We start from the raw sequence: 11,387 nt of genomic DNA on the forward strand, positions 1-11,387 counted from the left end.
ATTAAAATAATTTCGGTTCGCAGACGACGCAAATTTTGGCGATTTCACGTTGTTGTTTTGCATAGGACGGCTAAGAAATGTACAAAGTTTCAAAACGCACGTGCTTAAAAGTTAAGGAATCACTAAAATGCAAACTTCTGACTAATAAAATGAACAGCCAGTAATGAGCAGAAAATGTGATCAGAACTCTAACAAGAGTTTCTACTGCCTTGATGGACAAGAGATATAAAGTCCTCTAGCTCTGAGACTCCCAAGATCATAATAGCTCCACGGAAACGGCACTGATTAAAATTAACTGATGAACTGCTCTTTAATATGGATAATAATATGGTAACTGGCTTAGCTTTTGTCGATTTTAGAAAGGCTTTCGACGTGATAAATCACGAGCTTTTACTTAAGAAGCTATCTATTTATGGAGCAAACGATATATCATTAAAGTGGTTTGGGTCATATCTCACTGGAAGAAAACAATATGTGCGTATAAATGGCTGCTGTTCTACCAGTAAGCAGTTGCTACAAGGAGTACCTCAGGGATCAATTTTAGGACCCATTCTCTTCTTATTGTTTGTAAATGACATGCCTTTAAGTATACGTGATTCAACACTAGACGTTTATGCTGACGACACAACTTTATCAAAATGCTCTAGCTGGGAAAATGTTCCTCATCTGACACAGGCTTTAAATCAAGATCTCAAACGTTTAGATGAATGGTCAGCACGAAACAAAATGATCATTAACTCTCAGAAAACGAAGTCCATGCTGGTAACAGGCAAACGTTTGCGGAACCTTCTCGCCTCTACCTCAATAGATGTTAGCTTGAATGGAAGCAATATCGAACATGTTACTGATTTCAAACTACTTGGGATAACATTGGCTCAGGATCTTTCATTTAATCGCCAAATTGAGGAGTTATGCAAAAAGTTGGCGAAACGTATTGGACTCCTTCGTCACATAAGTCCTTATCTGAAACGCAATCAACGTGACATATACTACTCTACGATCATTAAACCTGTAATGCTTTACGGTAGCACGACATGGACTTCTTGCAGTAAAGAAAATCTTTTGAAAGTCCTGCGTCTTCAAAAACGTGCGGCTAGAATTATCCTTGATGCCGAAAGAACAGCACCTTCTGTCGGCTTATTTAACACCTTAAAGTGGGTTCCTTTTTATGCTGAATCATACGTCAATCGATGCGCTCTAACCTACAAAAGGCTTAATGGAAATACCCCGGAATATATAAATGATATTCTTATCAGAAACTCTGACACTCATAATAGACAAACCCGTTTCTGTAATTTAAACTTAATGTGCCCGCGTTTTAAGAGAAGTTCTGAAGGGGGTCGTGCGTTTGCTATGCGAGCCACGAAAGAATGGAACAAATTAAGTGTGGACATCAAACGGAGTACCAGTGTAAAACGTTTTAAGCGTTCCCTTTTTAAAATAATTTTAGATAATCAAATTCTTAGCAAATTATTCCTGTAATTTTTTTTATATTTTTAAATATTTTATGATGTATATAGGTTAATTATTTTAATTATTCCTAATATTGTTACGTTTGTTACAATTCCTTTTTTTTTCTGAATTTTAATTTTCGAGGGCCATTAGTTTATCAGTTTCATTACTGTCACATGTTACCCTCGTTAAATAAAGTCTTACCTACCTACCTACCATAGCAATACTGTAAACTGTTTTAGGAGTCTAATTTTAGAGTAACAAGTGCCCGGTAGTAATTTCTATTTCTTCTTAAAAGCTTTCTACCTGCACATGTATTGCTCTTGTATGGGAAAATTCGTTTATGGTCACTCGAGAGTGAAAAGGAATGGTAGATGTGAGCACCTAAAGTCGGAGTCCATGCAAGCTTTCTGTTGATGCATTTTAAGCTAACCTTTCCAAGAATATTCTGTCAAAATTTCAACCCCTTACAACAAAAAATAAACAAACCACCAAAAAATTACCATAGTAAGAAGGTTTTAGAACATGTGAACTAAACATCACAGCATTTCATGGCACTTCACACTTTAATTCATTAACTCACAAGCATCAGCATTTCTATAATAGCTGAATTAATTATGTACACATCATTAATTATGTTCTTATTTATTATCTACTGGAGGACAGTGATCATATCCCCATTAACATGCTTCATTATTTACAAATAAAAAAAATGGAATCCATGTTGATGTGCGTTTGTAGAGTAAAAGAACAAAAAAAGTTAAAAGAATATCAGTGACATACTAAGCTGTGCCTAGTGTGCCACTTATTAGTTCTTATCACACTTTGACATCATACGTGATCTATGATTAAACAAATGCACAGCCACTTGGAATCTACTTCATAATTCAAAAGATGATATGGCTGCTGTTGCAATTCCATTGCCCGGCAATACTGTTATTTCAACATTTCTACAAAGTTGTATTTCCATTGCATTATCAAGACAGGAACGGACCTGCATCTACAAAACACTAACTCTAGACCTTTGATGGCTCTTTCCTTGATTTCTTAAAGCAATGTTAGGTTTTATTTCTTCTGTAATGTTCAGCTTTTGAGCTAAAATCTTGATGTGATGAGATTAAAGTGCATTAGCACTCTGGGCTTTTTTCTATAGAACCCTTCCATTAAAATCGTACTTGTTAAATTCTAATATAAAATATACACTAAAAGCAATTTTTGCAGTTTAAAGTAAATTTGAGCTTGTTAAGCATCATTTGTATTGATCCATACTATGTGCCATGCTTTTATCATCAACACTGTACACCCTAGCATCAATATGCATATCCTCCATACTGTTCTATACATATTCTCTAAGGTGTTCATAAAGAGAATTTGTTTAACAATCAAGAGCTTCTTCAGTTGATGGTCATTTTTTTTTATTCTTGTGACCCCAATGCAGTGACATTGAAAGGAGAAATAAGATGGTGGTCACTCTTGGGGGTTCACAGCCTAAAACTAAATACATTAATTTTTAAGTTTTTAAAAAACATTAAGCTATTCTACATATTTAACGTGATAGCAAAATGCTCCACTTAATTGCCACAAAGGACTGCTGCTTGAACCTTGGTAACTGATTCAGCACAACCAGTAGTAATACTTTGTAAACTTAAGTTCTATCTAGTACCTACAATATAAAAATAACCAAGAAATAAGATTGCTCATGACAACTAAATACCCAAGTTGTCCTTGCAAAAGTTACTTTGAGTGACCTGAAAAATAGAAAAAATACATGAATTAGATATGCAACTGCATCCATTTTTTAAAATTTGACATGTGTGATGAATACAATGGTTACTGTAGAAGAAATAGGGATGCCAAGAGGAGCAAGTTTACCTCAGTGTTCCATAGGCACCCCCGACATAAATGCCTGAACAACTGGCTGCTGCAGCAAGCTTCGTGCAGTTGGTCGGTCCTCTGGGTTCTCCTATAAAGACAATGGCAAAGAAATGTATTTAAGTCTTTGTGGAAATAGAACAGAAAGGCTAACTAGTACATGTCGGAACAAAACAGAGAGGTCATGAAAAGGGAGGTCAATGGAAAAAAGAGAATCTTAAGGGAAAAAACTTCATCCCAAGAAAGGAAGCAGATAATGTTGATAATAATTACTTAAACATGCTACATGTACCTCTTATAAAAAATGAATTTGTTTATCATGGAAAGATTGATATTGACAGATGAATCTTTAATCATTAAAATCACTCTCTAAAGCCAATAAAGAGGGTAAAAGTTGGGCCATCAATTGAAACTCACAAAGTTTAGACTACTATATTGCTAGCCTGCCTAAGATGTCGAAGTTAAATGATTACACCCCTCTCTATTTATGGTATTGCTATCATGCAATCACTTAGATCAAGGCTGACAGTTCTGCACCTGAAATGTTGAATAGTGAATGACTTGTTTTCTTAGACTGACTTGTTTTTCTTACCCTTGTGCAGTCAAATATCAACTGACCAAGTTCTCTATTTGACCTCCCTAACTTCTCAATCTATATCCAAAAGAAAGCATAACAGTTTCTTTGGTGAGTGATAATGAGACAATGAGGGTTGATACAAAGAATTAAGATCCACATCATTAAGATATATAAAAACCACAACTCAATAACTTTAGAAAAAGAAAAAAGACAAAAAAAAAAAAACATTCATTTACAAGGTGTGACAAAGGTTTATCCTTGTACTGATCTTTTTTTTTTTTTTATTAGTCATTGTACTGAAATGATTTTTTTACTTTCCTCTTGGATTCTTAAGTCCAAACTCTATGCCTCACTCATTACTACAGCTTACCTGTTCCTGCAAGAGGTCTTTGGATGGAACTCCCACTGTCAGTTCAATGAAAAAGCACCCCAAGTTGTAGATGTCAGTTGGCCTGCCATGAGGTTTCTCTTCCAAAACCTGCAAAGTTGAAAAGAATGTCACTGTTTTTGTAGCAGTTAGAGTACTACAAATAGTTATTGATACCACAGGGCCCCACTACTTCACCATACTTAACATATTTTGAAATCCTTCTCCAGCACTGGAAAATTTTCTCATAATATAGCTTGTTTACTTTCACAGAACAGTGGAAACATACTTTGTGTGTGGATACTATAAGATTCACTTACTGCTGGCAAACAAAGATTACAGAAATTGGTAAAAAACCAGTGAGAAATAAGAAAGTGAACCCACTTGCAACCTCTAAAAGCCAATCAAAACAAAAAATTGGTAAAAAATGAAAAGAAGAAAAAAAAAAGAAAATTTAGCTGAGTAAATCTTCTTATTCCCAAACTTTAAATATTTAGCCATTATCCTAAATACCAGGTCTCACCTCTGGAGAAGCAAAGCCCCTTGTTCCAAGGGGTTTCAGACCAGCTTCAGTGAGTTCATGATACAACCTCCTTGCTGAGTCAAAATCAGCCAGTTTAGCCCGAGAACCTTCTGCTGTCAACAGCACATTTTTAGCTGAAAACAAAGATCACAATTCATAAGACAGTCTTGTATTGAGCCTTTAATATCATCATCCCCAATGCCTGTCTTAGTTCACTTCTACATGTCATAAAATGACTAGCAATTTCTTTCACATGTTACACTATGTAATGCAAAGAGTTTTCAACAGAATAAAGTTTTACTCCATTGTTGTCTAATTGTTCTTACATTTGATGTCTTTGTGAATTATTGGAACTTTCAAGTTGTGCAAGTAATCCACTGCGGTAAGTATCTGAAGCCAATAAAACATGGCTTCCTCAAGTGTCAGTCGTCTCTTCAATACTGACTCCATGTAGTCATAAAGAGATTGTTCTGAAGAAAGAGGCAAAAACAGCTGCATTAACCCCTTACTATATGAGTGACCAGGACAGAATTTAACCTAAACGTATCAGTACAATATAAAGCAAAAAAGTGACGAGAATAAAAGAAAATATCCGTCATGGGATCATTAGTTGATTCAATGACAAATTCTCAAAAGTAACATCACAAGAGATGTATGGCAGACAGTAATAACAAGTTCTTAGGAGTGAAAGAGTTAACCATGAAAAAAGGTGAAACCTGACTAATATGCTCATGTGTAAGTTCAATAAGGATTAAAATAAGAGACTTTCTGGTAACATACCACATTTTTCCATGAAAATGTTTGCACATCTCTGATTGCCTCTAAATGTTCCTGCATAGTGAGGGACAATATGTGGATGATCACCCAGCATCTTGTACACTTCTACTTCCTCTCTTTGAATGGGGTATTTTGTCTTAAAAACAAAAGACAAAAATACATCATTACTGAATCCCACCAACACCTGTTCTCTTTAAGTTAAGTCTGAGAGAGCAAACAGTCTTTTTTGGCCAGGACTTAAAGTTATTTCAATCAATGAGGTACCCACAATTATTTTGTAGGCAAAAAGTAAACTTTTTATTAACAAAAATATTTTTTTACCTCCTTCAAAGCCATCTTTATATTTCTGTCACTTTGCAAATAAATTGTAAAAATATCTCCGTTGGAGCCACTTCCAAGCTTCTCTTTTGTCATCTTATGGTAGTCAATGTGTTCTACGAAGAAATTATCTGGCAGATCTTTTGAATTCTGTGGAAAACAAATATATTCAGGTGTGTCGGGTGTTAGAAAGCAAGCAGTCAATGCTCTCTTACAACCCCACAATTTTCCTAGGATGCTTGATATGAACTTTTAAACAAATAACCTTCCTCTCACATGAAATTGTTTCTGCTACATATTTCCTGCAATTGTTCTAGCAGGGCTCAACACTAACAGTAGCCCACAAGCCACAGACTAGTAGAAATTCAGTTTTGGCTAGTGGTTTTCAATTTCCACTAGCCAGTTTGGCTAGTAAACAGACTGAAATTGTCATAACATCTAAAAACATCTAAGATGTTACTGCCACTTGGCTAGTAAGTTGAGAAATTTGTGTCGAGCCCTGTCTAGATAGATAGCTTAGAAAAATTGTGCAGAGAAACATTCAGGAGAAAAAAATTTGATGCGCTACATAGTAGTTTGCAAACTTGAGATTAAAATGTTGGAAGCTACTAGTATAATTGTTAACAGCTTACTACTAGTGGCTGATTTGTGTTTCACCCAATTTCTCTGTTACAACAGCAATCTTGGTTGGTCTTTTAATTTAAAAATATCTTTGCTACCCTTGTAATAAAATGCAGTCAACCTAGCAATGTCTAGTTTGACAGCCTCTCTGACGTTTGCCATGACAACTGTGCCAATGGAAGAAAAAAAATTTACCCAGTATATAACCTCTATCTAATCTTAGGCTAGACTTTTGTACTAGACAATGATAACAAATTAATCATATCAATTAAAACATTACTCGGAATATCACTCTGCCATCAATGTGAGCGGGCGCTGGTGGTACCAAGACTGGTGCTACAAAAGGTACTGCTACTGGTACTGGCCCCGGCCCTGGTGGAGAAACGTTTCTCTGCCTCACTGGAACAGGTTCTCCATTTCTTTTACAACTCTTCCTGCAAGGATAAATTTAGTAATTGCCTCATTAATGTGTCTAAAAAGCTTGTTATCTATGAATCCTTGGTAGAGGGTAAAGCATTACAGCAAGCTTACAGTGCCTTTAAAAGGTGTTTTCGATTTATCTTTTTAGTCTGAGCACCTAACCCTCTACGTCTTCTGTTTTTAATGAAACCAAAGTGGAAAAACCTTACATGTATATGTTAGAAAGGTATTATTACTGTAAAAATTTTGAGCTTTTTCACAATATTGGAATCCTTGATTTCACTTTACTTAAGTTTCTCACTTAGTGTATTAAAAATTGCACTAATGCATAACCAAATGCAACTTAGAACATTGTAAAAGATATGATTTGGCAGGTTGGCTTTACCTGAGGCTTTCACAGTCAGGGACCCTGCACCCTGGCCTACGACAAAAACGTGCATGCTGTTTAACAATATTCCTTGTGATCAAACAACGTCCACAGCGCTGCCATTCCTTATGAACTTGCATGTGCTCCAACTCTAACTTCACCTGCAAGGAAATATATATATAAACAAAACAACTCCAGCCTTGGGCTTTAACTATTGTTACTGTATTATTATGTACAGATTTTCCATTTATGAATTACTTATTTATTTAGATCATAATTGATACCTTTTTTGTGATCATTATCATTTTATTGTAACTATTATTTTTAAAATCCTTGTGATACGAAAGTGTTAAGGATAATAAATGTAGATGCAGATGTAAACTGTAAGATATGGTGAATCAGAAACCAAATAACTATAATAATTTCTTCATTTTTTCAATTATCCTCAGAGAAAAATAAGCATACTTGACACAGTTTGAAGCATTGTAAACAACTTACATTCTTGCATTTGTGGTTATGGCAATCGGGACTGGAACAGTAACTTGCGTGTTGAACATCTTGAGGGAAGAAGACAAACTCACTCTGCAATGGAAATATAAATCAAGCATCAGCAACATTGCATTTTAACACGTGTTACATGTTACATGTTGTTTTAACACACATGGATACCAAAATTTAAAAAATTCAAGGGGAAAGACTACACATTGCACTAGCTCTCATCTACCAACACTAGCTACCTGTATCATTCAGAGTTCAATTTAAGCTTTTTGTTTTTAAGTCATTAAACAATATAAGCCTGCCCTACATGAATATCAATGACTGGCCATCAGCTTTGGCTAAAATGATGGGCTTCTTATAGACATTGTCTACATTCAATTGGTGTTGACCAACTTGAGTGACAAACTACCTTTCCGGTTGTGGCTGTGCTCATGCGAGTTCCTTCCTCCCCAGGGCTGTGACACTGTTCTGCATTATCAACTTTGGATGGTAAAAACAGCTGGAGGCCGGCCTGATTAGTACTGGAGAAATCTACCTCCATTTTTCCTACACTTCCATCATCTTTCTCTTCTTCTACAGATCTTTTCTTTTTATTTCTGCCTGGTGTGTCAGTTTGTTTTTTACCAGGGAAATACCACTGTGGATATTTCTTCTTATCACCTCCATCACCGTCAGCATTGCCCTTTCCCCCACAGCCACCACCACTGCTGTTTCCTCCAGAAAAACCACCACCACCACTTCCAGAGTTACTACTGCAGCCATCACTGCTACCACTGCTGCTTCCTTCACTTTGAACCCCAGAATCTCTTGGTTCACTCAAGTTGGAGTTAGGTCTTCTCCTCTTGGCTGGTGCAGGTTTTATTTTGTTGATAGATTCAATGATCTCGTCAAGAGACAGACATGGCTGATTTGGAGCATGTTTCCTGATACTTTTTGGTTTCCTTTTCTTGACTCTTTGGCGTGTTTTCTTGACTTGCTTGTGCTGCACTGCAGGGAGATCAGGCACAGTGATAGACCAAACATTTCGTTTTTGTCTTTTACCAGCTTGCCTACAGGTCAAAACAAATATTCACATAGGATTAAAACTGTACCCAGGAGAAATATCAGCACACAATCCATGACCACTCTTGTTACTCAAAGGACTTCAAATGGAATATCTTTTTAGAGGTACAAAATATGGGAAAATATTGTAAAGTTCATCAGTTAACTACATGTCACACATCAACTTACACTCTTCCTGATGGAAACCTAAAGGGAAACCGAGGAAAGATACAAACCTCCTTGCAACAATTTTGTCCTTTGATTCAGTTTTAACAAGCTGTTCTACTTCTTCAACTTTCACCTCTGCTGTTTCATCACTTGTTATTTCTTCTTTCATAGAGATGCCATCTTGAACCTCCAGACCTTCAGATGAAGCTGACGGGGGTTCCAATGAAAGCAAACCTTCTGGAAAGCCAGAGCTCTCTTGTGCTGGATATGGGATAGTCAAAAAGTCAAATTTGAACTCTTCTTTTTCCTTGTCCTCTGTGAAATAACAAGATTCGCACTAGTAAAGAACAACTTTACTTAGACAAGGACTTTGATAACTTACAGTGACCTTCCAGTGCACAATGGATAAAAGGCGTATAGGACAGTAAGCAAAATAATCATGCTAACATAACTGCCCTCTTTTGTCCCCCATGAATTCTTATGTGACTTAACTTGTGTCACTAATTTCTCAGCACACATCATTATGAACTAAGATAACCAGCAGAAAACACACAAAGTAACCTAAATAGATTTAAATTTTAACTGTTTTTTCTTTCTTCACCCATGCATGTGGTCTAGAAAAAAGAAGGGAGCAACTTCAGAATACCCGTCCACATCATTTACATATGTCGGGAGGCTTTGAAGAATGAGGTATAACACAATAGACGCTATTCTTATTTAATGACATGTAAATGAGTGGCCGGGTATTCTGAAGTTTAGCCAAAAGAAGAAACTAGAAAAGAAATTATCAAACATAAATAATTGATGCACACGAAAGAGACAAAGACAGCCCTTTGCATAGCAATTTATGCAAATAATTGGTGCGCAGATACCAAAACCATATGTTATTATAATAGCCTTCCTGTTTTATGCAGTCAAGTCACATGATTGAAAAGCGAAAGTAACATCTCATGGCGCGAAGGACTAAACCATATTCTGTACACTACTAACTCTGTATACTTTCGCTCACCATGTCCTCTCTTCATTTCCCTTCATAGTTTTTCATTCGGATGTAATCAATGATTTACAGTGACCAAAGAACATCATGGTCAAACATGTACAAATTTGGACCAAATGGTGAAGTCACATGACCGAGAAGAATTGACAAAACGTTACCCCGAAAAACGCAAACTAAGTCTCAAAAACCGTGGTCTTTCGCAACATTCACCCATTGTACCGAAGGGGAAAACATTCTGAAACTCTTATAAATGTTTTGAAGCGGTTTTAATAAAACGCAGAGGATTTCAAGCGACGTCACACCCACGAACTTCTTTGGTAAACACGTCGTCGCTTCACACATTAAGATGTCGAAAACATCTTTTCTGTCTTTTCTCGCTTCTAGATAAACTTACTTACCTGTCTTAAAATCCTTTAAGTCGAGTTCTTTGGTCATTTTCTTTTCGCATCTTTTTTCGGTGTCTGGTGGAAAGGAAGTAATTTCCTCTTTCTGCTGCCAGCAAAACGAAAAGGAATGGCTGTTGTCGTCATTCTCGACGGCTTCTTTGGAATTCTTTTTCTCCGGTTCGATTGCGACTCGCTGTTTTACCGTCCTTTGTCCTTGATCTTCGTCTAGGCCAGAACAAACGCCAGGCCAAGGTTCGAAACTAAGAGCGTCTAGATTTACACAGCTTCCGAGAATCGTTACTGATGAGGTAGATCTAAAATTCCACGCAATCGAACGATAATAATCCTTGCCGATATCCTGCACTTGATGACCGCTTTCTTCTTCTGCGGCTAAGCTTACTGAACTGCATCGTGCGTAAACTGATTTTTTTTTCAATTTGAATGGCATTTCTTCAAACGTAGCTACATCTGAAGTTGGCTGTGCGTTGGTTGGCATCGTCAACGTCTCAGACCTATTGGGCGCCATGATGTTTCGATGTAGCTTTCGATTGTTAAATCGTTGCAAGTGAAGAAACCTAGATAGGCTTAATGACGTACACGATCTTTTTATAGCGTTTTCAATGTAAATTTCTAATTTTCATCGGAGAAAAACTGCACAGAGAAGCGTAAATTGTCTTTGCGAACCTCTGTTCTTCCACCACTCGCCTCTCACTAAACGTGTACGTTGGGTGCGTTTAGTAGTTTCACAACCCACAATGCACTCCGTTACATTACGTATTGTTTTATTTCAGGATTGCAAGAGGTCAGCTTCGATTTCGAAAACAAACACCACACATAATCGAAAGGAAACCTTTGAACATAGCTATGCACACGGGAAAAAAGACTTTAAATTTGGATGCGAATTGATGCCTGCGATTGCGAATCTCAGCAGCTAGATCCCCTTCGATCTTGTTGCGAAAAAAATTGGGAAAAATAAGAATTTTTGTGAGAACATTTCGACCCC

General features: G+C 36.7%; 1 protein-coding gene across 1 annotated transcript; it reads right to left on the minus strand.

Moving 5' to 3' along the window:
- Positions 1-1,999: 1,999 nt before the first annotated feature.
- On the minus strand, positions 2,000-11,119 carry LOC111333022 (uncharacterized). Its single transcript, XM_088743877.1, has 14 exons — positions 10,397-11,119; positions 9,070-9,316; positions 8,202-8,841; positions 7,793-7,876; positions 7,313-7,455; positions 6,788-6,941; positions 5,890-6,036; positions 5,572-5,704; positions 5,118-5,261; positions 4,792-4,925; positions 4,272-4,379; positions 3,917-3,976; positions 3,325-3,415; positions 2,000-3,200 (listed from the first exon to the last, which is right to left on the minus strand). The coding sequence occupies exons 1-13, from the start codon at positions 10,908-10,910 to the stop codon at positions 3,326-3,328; spliced, it is 2,598 nt and encodes an 865-aa protein (XP_088600003.1). The 5' UTR covers positions 10,911-11,119; the 3' UTR covers positions 2,000-3,200; position 3,325.
- Between the last annotated feature and the right edge of the window lie 268 nt (positions 11,120-11,387).

Source organism: Stylophora pistillata, chromosome 13 (assembly GCF_964205215.1).
Source record: "Stylophora pistillata chromosome 13, jaStyPist1.2, whole genome shotgun sequence".
Taxonomy (NCBI): domain Eukaryota; kingdom Metazoa; phylum Cnidaria; class Anthozoa; order Scleractinia; family Pocilloporidae; genus Stylophora; species Stylophora pistillata.